Raw genomic sequence first — 9,999 nt, 5'->3', positions numbered from 1 at the left:
GTCCAGGACAACGTTACGTAATGCACAGGGCTGCTTGTGCCTCTGTTCCCCCCCCCCCCCGCCCCCCCCGTCCCCTTTTTATAAACTTTATTTTATGTTAAGAACCTGTCACAAGACACCACAGTTATAGATAAACAAGGGAGGCAAGGCCTTCAAGACTCACTTGTGATGAATTAAGTCCCCTAGCATTAATTACAGAGTAATTTCCCTTTTTTACTATCTGCACCAAAACGTTTGCAAAATAAATAAAACTTCCATGCTTAGGAAAAGAAGTTCCTGTTTGAACAAAAAATGATAATAATGACTCCTCTTGTTGTTGTGTCAGAATAAGAGGTCAAAGTGCCAAGTTCAGAGAATACAAAAAATATAAATATAACAGTAAATGCAGTTTGCATATAATTAGGCTTCTTTTTTATTTTTTTGTGCCCATCCCAGAGGTGCAATATTGTTTTAAACAAGATGACTGGAAAGAACTGAATTTTTCCTATTTTTATGCCAAATTTGGTGTCAACTGACAAAGTATTTGCAGAGAAAATGTCAATGTTAAAGTTTACCACGGACACACAGACACACAGACACACACACAGAGACAACCGAACACCGGGTTAAAACATAGACTCACTTTGTTTACACAAGTGAGTCAACAGGACTTCCAAGAAAACCTTATACAAAGTACCTGTCCTGGTTTACATCCTGAATATGTGACTGATGTTTCATAGCTAGAAGTTTGAAACATAATTATAATGTATGATGCTGATAATAATAGATAAGACAAATAAATAAATAGATAATAATAATGATAATAATAATTATGATAACAAGAAGAACAATAATGATAATAATAGTGATACTTAGATAGTGCTCAATCTTGTATTTATATTTGTATTTGTATTTCTTTTTATCACAACAGATTTCTCTGTGTGAAATTCGGGCTGCCCTCCCCAGGGAGAGCGCATCGCTACACAACAGCACCCCCCCCTCCCCCCCGCCCCCCCCTTTTTTTTTCTTCTTTTTTTTCTGCGTGCAGTTTTATTTGTTTTTCCTATCGAAGTGGATTTTTCTACAGAATTTGGCCAGGAACAACCCTTTTGTTGCCGTGGGTTCTTTTACGTGCGCTAAGTGCATGCTGCACACGGGACCTAGGTTTTTCGTCTCATCCGAAACTAACAGCAGCAGTGCAGGGTCTCCTCTGGTGCGTGGCCTCCTGGCGACCTAACTTCGATGGTTCCCTGCGGACAGCCGACGTTGGAACAGTGACGGACGAACCCGGGTGTGGCCGTGTATGTGGGAATCTAAATGAGCGGCGTGGGAGAAATGCCACTGAAACGGTGCAGATGATGGGGCAGCAAAAAAACAAAAAAAAAAGAAGAAGAAGAAGCAGAATTAGAAGGAGGAGGCGGTAGACGGAGGAGAAGGAGGACGCTTAGCATACTGTTCAAAATGTTTATATTGTATTGCATTGTATTCCACTTTTTTGTCGCAACAGATTTATCTGTGTGAAATTCGGGCTGCTCTCCCCAGGGAGAGTATGTCGCTATACTGAGAGCGCCACCCTTTTTTTTTGTATTTTTTTCCTGCCTGCAGGTTTTTTTGTGGGTTTTTTTTTAATATGTTTTCCTATCGAAGTGGATTTTCTACAGAATTTTGCCAAGGAACAACCCTTTTGTTGCCGTGGGTTCTTTTACATGCGCTAAGTGTATGCTGCACACGGGATCTCGGTTTAGCGTCTCATCCGAATGACAAGCTATCCAGACCACCACGCAAGGTCTAGTGGAAAGGGATAAAAAAAATTTAAAAAAATACTGGCGACTAATCCGGGATTCGAACCAATGCGCAATTTCTCGCTTCCTTGGCGGACGCGTTACCTCCAGGCCCTCGCTCTGTTGCAGACGTCCCGGCAGCAAGACGTGTTCCCATCCCAGGAGGACCGCCAGAGGCGCGAGGCGGCCGTGCAGCACGTGCTGGGCAGGCTGAAGCAGCTGTATGTCACCCTGACCCACGTGTCGGCCACGCCCACCGCGGATCTTCAGCTGCAGGTGAACCAGTACAAGGTGCGTGGGGAACGCGTGGAGCCTCTGTGTGTGTGTGTGTGTGTGTGTGTGGGGGGGGGGGGGGTTGTGTGTGCGTTGTTGGTGTGTGTGTGCGTTGTTGGTGTGTGTATGTGTGAGTTGTGTGTGCGTTGTTGTGCGTGTGTGTTTGTGTGTGTGTGTGTGTGTGTTGTTGTTGTTGTTGTTGTTGTTGTTGTGTGTATGTGGTTGTTGTTGTTCGTGGTGGTGGTGGTGGTTCTGTGTGTGTGTGTGTGTGTGTGTGTGTGTGTGTGTGTGTGTGTGTGTGTTTCTAGTTATACGGCAGTGCAACCGTGTAGTGTAATTCGACTGCGATGCAGATTCGTCAAAGGACATGCAGAGAGTGCGCGTGGTGCTGATTTTTTCCCCAGCTTTTTGTTGTTGTTGTGGTGGTGGTGGTGGTGGTTGTTAGTGGATGCTGACATCTTTGTTTGTCTGTGGCTCTCTCTCTGACTCTGTCTCTGTCTGTCTGTCTGTCTGTCCTCTCTCTCTCTCTCTCTCTCCCTTCCTCCCTCCTCTCCCCCCCCTCTCTCTCTATGTCTCTCTCATACATACACACAGACACCCCTTGTCTGTCCCCCATCACACACACACACACACACACACACACACACACACACACTCACTCACTCACTCACTCACTCATTCTCTCACTCACCCCCACACACAATCCTAACCAGCCACAAGTTTAACCAGTTCACCACCCCACCCCCACCCGCCTACGCCCCCCCTCCCTCTGTAGGAGGCGATACAGGAGCTGGAGTCCCTGGAGAGAGAGGCGGGGGAGGTGGTGGTGATGGTGGAGGGGGGCCTGAGGAGGGGGGAGGAGGAGGAGGAGGACAGTTCTGGAGCGAGGTGGGTCAAGGCCTTGGTGACACCTGTGACGGAGCTGCGGGCCCGCGTGCTGACCCTCGCCGTCCACAAGGGGAAGGAGCTGCAGGTCAGTACAGGTGTAAGGGGTCAGTTCAGTACAGGTGTGAGGGGTCAGTTCAGTACAGGTGTGAGGGGTCAGGTCAGTACAGGTGTGAGGGGTCAGGTCAGTACAGGTGTGAGGGGTCAGGTCAGTACAGGTGTGAGGGGTCAGGTCAGTACAGGTGAGGGGTCAGGTCAGTACAGGTGAGGGGTCAGGTCAGTACAGGTGTGAGGGGTCAGGTCAGTACAGGTGAGGGGTCAGGTCAGTACAGGTGTGAGGGGTCAGGTCAGTACAGGTGTGAGGGTCGTGTCAGTACAGGTGTGAGGGGTCAGGTCAGTACAGGGGGGTCAGTACAGGTGTCAGGTCAGTACAGGTGTCAGGTCAGTACAGGTGTGAGGGGTCAGCTCAGTATAGGTGTGAGGGGTCAGGTCAGTACAGGGGTCAGTACAGGTGTCAGGGTTAAGATCAATACAGGTGTGAGGGGTCAGGTCAGTACAGGTGTGAGGGGTCAGGTCAGTACAGGGGTCAGTACAGGTGTCAGGGTTAAGATCAATACAGGTGTGAGGGGTCAGGTCAGTACAGGTGTGAGGGGTCAGGTCAGTACAGGGGTCAGTACAGGTGTCAGGGTTAAGATCAATATAGGTGTGAGGGGTCAGGTCAGTACAGGGGTCAGCACAGGTGTCAGGGTTAAGATCAATACAGGTGTGAGGGGGTCAGGTCAGTATAGGTGTGAGGGGTCAGGTCAGTACAGGTGTGGTTTCAGGTCAGTACAGGTGTGAGGGGTCAGGTCAGTACAGGTGTCAAGGGTCAGTACAGGTTTGAAGGTCAGTACAGTTGTCAGTGGTCAGAACAAGTGTGTGGGGAGGGGGGTCTTGGTGGGGAGGTGGGATTAAAGAGGGCTTGATAGGACTGCTGAGGAGTTGGCGCTGCGCGTGCGTTGATTTGTGTATAATTATGTTGTGTGTGTGAGACAGGTGTATACACATAAAACACTCACACATGACTAAATAAACAGACCAATCAATCAGCGAAACGGCATCGTGTTATCAACGCCGGAGAGAGAACGGACTACGTTTCACAAGGAACAGCGACCTCAGACAAGCTAATACAATGCAAGCACTGCAATTTAATGCCATACCACATCACCACAACCCCAACAGCTCACCCCCCCTCCCCCCCTACACACACACACATACACATATTCACGAACAGCAAACCAAGACAGCCGGCACATATCAACTGCCATGGCAGTCCGCAGCAAGGGGGCTGAAAATGATTTATCCGACCTGTTGTTGTCGCTATGACTGCCGTGCGCCAGGTAATGCCCTTATTGGATTGCCCGTGACAGGTGTTTTCCTGCACGCTGCCGAGTGGGGAGGGGGTGTGGGGGTGTCGGGGGAGAGGGAGAGCGACGGTGTGTGTGTGTGCGCGCGCGCGTGTGTTTGTATGCATGTGTGTTTGCAAGGAAAGGGTGGGTAGGGTAGATGTTTTGATATGCTCAGTCTTTGTCTTTATGCGTGCGTGCATGCACGCGAGTGTGTGTGTGTGTGTGTGTGTGTGTGTGTGTGTGTGTGTGTGTGTGTGCATAATTTGCGCGCACGAGTGTGTGCGTGTGTACTACACGTGTGCATATTTGTGTTTTGGATTTTTTTTTATTTTTAGTGATATCAGCACCACTTTTAACTTTGCATACTTACAAGCTTTTAAGTTATTGGTTCTCTTAAAGCGATATTAACTACAGGTTCTCTTAAAGCTATATTATCCAAACTAGCCGCCGTGGCGAAGTGGTTAGTGTCGCGGCGGGAAAGCCAAGCAGGAGGACGCTGGTTCGAGCCTAACAGAGGCAGATTTTTTTTCGGCCCATGACTGGCTTGTGCACGGAGCTGAGTGTGCATGTGCTGTAGCCTCAAGTATGGAGATTGAGACCACACAGTAGAGGGCAATGCGTCTTTGAGAGTCGCTCAAATTCCCTGACCAACACTGCAAGTGTCTGCATCTCTCGGGCCTGGTTGATTCCGGAATATAGTACGAAACCAAGGAAGCGTATAGTACAGTCTTGTCACCTTACTGGATCTCAGAAGCATCATGGTCATAATTATTGTATCTTCAGTACAAAAACAGACTTGTCCCCAACTCTGCGCCCCTTCCATGCGACACAAAGGAGGGGGGGGGGGGGGGGAATCAACTGCATTGGGGATGAACGTTTTTCTTTGCTGACTTGCTTTATTATTTAGAGATCATTTCAGTGATGTGGGGGTGGGGGGGGGGTTGTAATTTTGTTTGAAGCAGAAGACAGAATCCTTTTGTTTCGCTTCAGTTGTTTCGGTTTGGTTCGGTTCGGTTCATTTAGACTATAACTAACTCCTGTCTAGTCTTGAGATGACCAGATCTGACCTGACTCGATGCTAGACTTGATTTCACTTGAAGCTATAGGATGGGCTTGACTCTGTACTCAAGTCTCAAGACTGGTGTACTGTTCAAACATATGTACAGAAATTCGCTGTTCGACGTGTGCAAACAATAAACAATGCAGATAAGCTAAAACTGAGTAGGTTCAGAGGCAAGGCAAGGTTGGGTTTAATTCGCTGTTTGGAGGCGAGGCGAGGTTGGGTTTAATTCGCTGTTTAGAGGCGAGGCGAGGTTGGGTTTAATTCGCTGTTTGGAGGCGAGGCGAGGTTGGGTTTAATTCGCTGTTTGGAGGCGAGGCGAGGTTGGGTTTAATTCGCTGTTTGGAGGCTAGGCAAGGTTGGGTTTAATTCGCTCTTTGGAGGCTAGGCAAGGTTGTTTAATTCTGACTGTGACCTGACTCTCCCAGCACGCAACCTCGCAGAGGACGAAGCACAACGCGGCCCTGGCGGTGTACCTGAGGGAGGTGGGGGAGCTGCAGAGCTGGGTGGAGGACCTCCAGGCACGGCCCCGCCTCTCTGAGGACACTGAGGTGACCGCCCTGACCCTGCCACAGCAACTGGAGGACAACACGGTCAGTCGGGTGGTCACTAGTGAGCGAGAATGATGGTGGTGGTGATGATTGATAGGTGGTGGTGGTGATGATGATGATAGTAATAATGATGATGGTGATGATTATAATGCTAATGCTAATACTTATGATAATAATAGTAATAATAATAATAATGCTAATAATGATAATGTTAATGATAAAAATAACAGCAACAACAACAATAATGATAATGACGATAGTAATGATAATAATAATGATGATAATAACAATAAGAATTGGAATGTGGTGGTGATGATGATAATGATGGTTATGATTAGGTAGGGCTTAAATAAGTCACCATTGGTGTCCTTCCCTTGTTTTTGTTTTTTTGTTGTTGTTGTTTTGGTTTGTTGTTGTTTGTTTTTTGGGGGGGTGGGGGGTGGGAGGGGGGATTGTGCTTCTGTTCTAATGCCATTTTCTTTTTTTCGAATGAAAAATGTTTAAAGCATGATGATAATGGTGATGATGATGATGATGATGATAAATGTATTTATAAAGCGCTCTATCAAACAATTTCGCACTAAGCGCTTTACAATACGACAGTTCTTGTAAGGATACTTTACAATGATTATGTTACGTTGCAGGTTAGTCTAACACCTGAAACATTAAAAAACAATTGTGACAAGACAGTGCATCTAAAGTTCAGCATGAGATACAGAGAACAGATTATTAATCGATTTTTCTCAGGGAATCACACACACTGACAAAGTACTTGTACTGACAAAAGTTGTTCAAAAACTTTCAATACAACTCTTGGTTTGGTACAGTGTATCAGACTTGAGGACTGGAGAAGGAAAGCATTTGGTATTAAAAACAAATCTTCCTCCACCTCTCATTTCATATTATGTAGACGTCCATAGTTTTCAGCTGAGGGGATAGGATTGGGCCCCGCCTCTCTGTGCCGAGCCCTAGACACAGTGGATATAGATTTACTGCCGTGAGGTCCGTAAAGGACTATAGGACCTGGAACCCTCAACCTTATTTTTTGCTGTACCATTTTCATTTCAATGCGTGCCTTGTCCAAAAGACGAAACTTGCGTGTTTCTTCAGGACCAGCAGAGCGAGGCCACAGCCATCCTGCAGCGGCTGACGGCGCTGGAAGGTCGGTGTGCACACCTGTCTAAGCTGGAGGCTCCAGCTGAGGCCCACGACATGACCTCTCACCTCTCCACTCTGACCTCCAGCGTCCACAGCCTGCTGCGGATCCTCTCTGAGGAAAAGGACGTCCTGCTGTCCTTCATGAAGAAACTGGAGGAGGAGAAGGAGAGGGAGGACGAGGAGAAGAAGAAAGAAGAGGAGGAGCAAAGGAGAATGTCAGAGGAGAAGGAAAGGGAGGAGGAAGAGAAGAAGAAAGAGGAGGAGGAGCAAAGAAGGAGGTTAGAGGAGAAGGAAAGGGAGGAGGAAGAGAAGAAGAAAGAGGAGGAGGAGCAAAGAAGGTTAGAGAAGGAAAGGGAGGAGGAAGAGAAGAAGAAAGAGGAGGAGGAGCAAAGAAGGAGGTTAGAGGAGAAGGAAAGGGAGGAGGAGGAGAAGAAGAAAGAAGAGGAGGAGCAAAGGAGAATGTCAGAGGAGAAGGAAAGGGAGGAGGAAGAGGAGAAGAAGAAAGAAGAGGAGGAGCAAAGGAGAATGTCAGAGGAGAAAGAAAGGGAGGAAGAGGAGAAGAAGAAAGAAGAGGAGCAAAGAAGAATGTCAGAGGAGAAGGAAAGGGAGGAGGAGGAGAAGAAGAAAGAAGAGGAGGAGCAAAGGAGAATGTCAGAGGAGAAGGAAAGGGAGGAGGAAGAGGAGAAGAAGAAAGAAGAGGAGGAGCAAAGGAGAATGTCAGAGGAGAAAGAAAGGGAGGAAGAGGAGAAGAAGAAAGAAGAGGAGCAAAGAAGGAGGTCAGAGGAGAAGGAAAGGGAGGAGGAGGAACAAAGAAGAATGTCAGAAGAGAAGGAAAGGGAGGAAGGAGAGAGGATTGAAGAGGAGGAACTAAAGGACAGATGGGATACCGTGGAACACAAGGAGGAGGGAGAGAGGATTGAAGAGGAGGAACTAAAGGACAGATGGGATGCCGTGGAACACAAGGAGGAGGGAGAGAGGATTGAAGAGGAGGAACTAAAGGACAGATGGGATGCCGTGGAACACAAGGAGGAGGAAGAGAGGACTACGATGGAGGACGAGGGAGAGAAAAGAGGAGAGAAGAAAGAAGCAGCAGCAGAGGGAGCCGACAAGGCGGAAGACGGGAAGGGGGAGCGGGGAGGGGGGGAGGAGGACGGAGAGCACACCAAGAAAGCCCAGGGGAAGGAACAACGGACACCTGACCCGGACAAGATGGCAGCCAGCGGGAAACCAGCCAAGGCGAAGAAGAAAAAGAAAAGGAAGAAAAAGAAGAAGAGGGGCCATGGAAACGACGACGAGGAGGAGGAGGAGGAAGATGAAGGAAGAATGAAAAGGACGGAGGAAGAGAGAGCCAAGGACCGGAAGGCAGCGACAGAAGAGGACCGAGGCCAGGCCGGTAGCTACAAGGAGACCGACCTCGTTGAACGAACAGTGCCCGCCACGGATGTCGTGGAGAGTAGCGACACGCAGAGCGCCCCCGGCTTCAGAGGCACGGGGGAAGGACAGACCGCGGAAGTGATGGAGGCGAAATCCACAGAGGCAGCCACCCACACCATCACCGACACCACCCAGAGAAGTCTTCAGCTGGAAACCGACTCGACGACAGCACGGGTGGATGAAGGCTTCATGGAACCCCCCGCAGGAAAGGCCACAGACCAGAGGACGACCACCGATGATTCCACGGGTGATGTCACGGAGGAAAAAACTGTAGACGGGGTGGAATCTGTGGAGCGGAGCGCCGATGCTATTGCCGGCACGTCTCAGGACGTCATTTCCGTGGAAAGAACCACCCCTGACTCTGCCGCTGGAGCTGGCGAGGAAGGGACGTTGATGTACGCCGGGGGAAAGGCTTCGGAACGAACCCCAGAGGATGTCGATGACAGCGTCCAGGGTGAAACTGGCGGTGGGTCTGTGGAAGGGAGAGCCGCAGACCTGGTCACCGACACTCTGGCCGACTCCTCCGAGGGCCGGATGGTTCTGGAAAGACCCGCAGACTCCACCGCCCACGTTGGTGAGACGACCCGTGTTGAGCACGTCGAGGGAGAGGCCCAGGTCACCACCACGGACGTCCCCCAGGGCGGGAGCGCCGCTGAGGATGTGGAGGGAGTCCTTGACTCACCTGAGGAAAGGAAGACTGGTGATGGGGGATGTGGTGGTGTTGAGAGGCGTCACGCTGTGCTGATCGTGCCGGTCTGGGATGACACCTGGCGGACTGACACGGTCACTGACTTCGATCCGTCCACCGTCACGCTGGCTGACCAGGGACAGCTGCAGCAGGTGAGGGAGACTTTGAAAGGGGGCGTGGGGTGCGTGTTGTGTGTGTGGGATAGATTGGTGAGGGAGATAAACAGTGTGTGTGTGTGTGTGTGTGTGTGTGTGTGTGTGTGTGTTCGCTCACTACCGTGGGCAAAGTGGGGAAAAAAAAGCAGCATCGAATGCTTATCTCGTTACCTGGTTAAGTTAAATTTCGTTTCTGTTCGTCTGTCTGCACGTCTGTCTGTCTCCCTCTACTGATATTCCTGTTATGTGTTCATTTGATCATTCCTAGCATGCACACGTTTTTGTCGTGTATTCTTTTGTAGTGTAGAGCCTGTTGGGAACGAGGGGCTGATGCTGAAAGTACCCCCTCTCCCCCCCCCCCCCCCGCCCACACACACACACACACCAACTCACAGACACACACACATACACAGACACACACGCGCGCGCGCGCGCACACACACATATACACACACACACACACGCACGCGCACACCCGCGCGCGCACACACACACACACACACACACACACTCATGTTTGCACGCGCACACACACCTGTGTGCTGTGTTGTATCCTCAAAGAATCAGACACAGTGTCTTGTCCTGTCTCCCTCTGTCCCACTCGCTCTCATAATTTATTGATTGATTCTTATGTGGTTTTTTGTGTC

The 9,999-nt window shown here is 49.6% G+C and overlaps 1 protein-coding gene across 1 annotated transcript in view; it reads left to right on the top strand.

The window, feature by feature from the left end:
* LOC143281487 (uncharacterized) overlaps positions 1-2,898 on the top strand; it is a 59,303-nt gene extending 56,405 nt beyond the window's left edge. Inside the window, exons 5-6 of the mRNA XM_076586697.1 lie at positions 1,890-2,051; positions 2,809-2,898. Coding sequence (XP_076442812.1) covers positions 1,890-1,974 — 85 coding nt within the window. The 3' untranslated portion in view covers positions 1,975-2,051; positions 2,809-2,898. The remainder of the gene's footprint in view (positions 1-1,889; positions 2,052-2,808) is intronic.
* The last annotated feature ends 7,101 nt before the right edge of the window (positions 2,899-9,999 follow it).

The sequence above is a fragment of the Babylonia areolata genome, chromosome 4 (assembly GCF_041734735.1).
Source record: "Babylonia areolata isolate BAREFJ2019XMU chromosome 4, ASM4173473v1, whole genome shotgun sequence".
Taxonomy (NCBI): Eukaryota; Metazoa; Mollusca; class Gastropoda; order Neogastropoda; family Buccinidae; genus Babylonia; species Babylonia areolata.
This window is presented reverse-complemented; position numbering and strand designations above follow the sequence as displayed.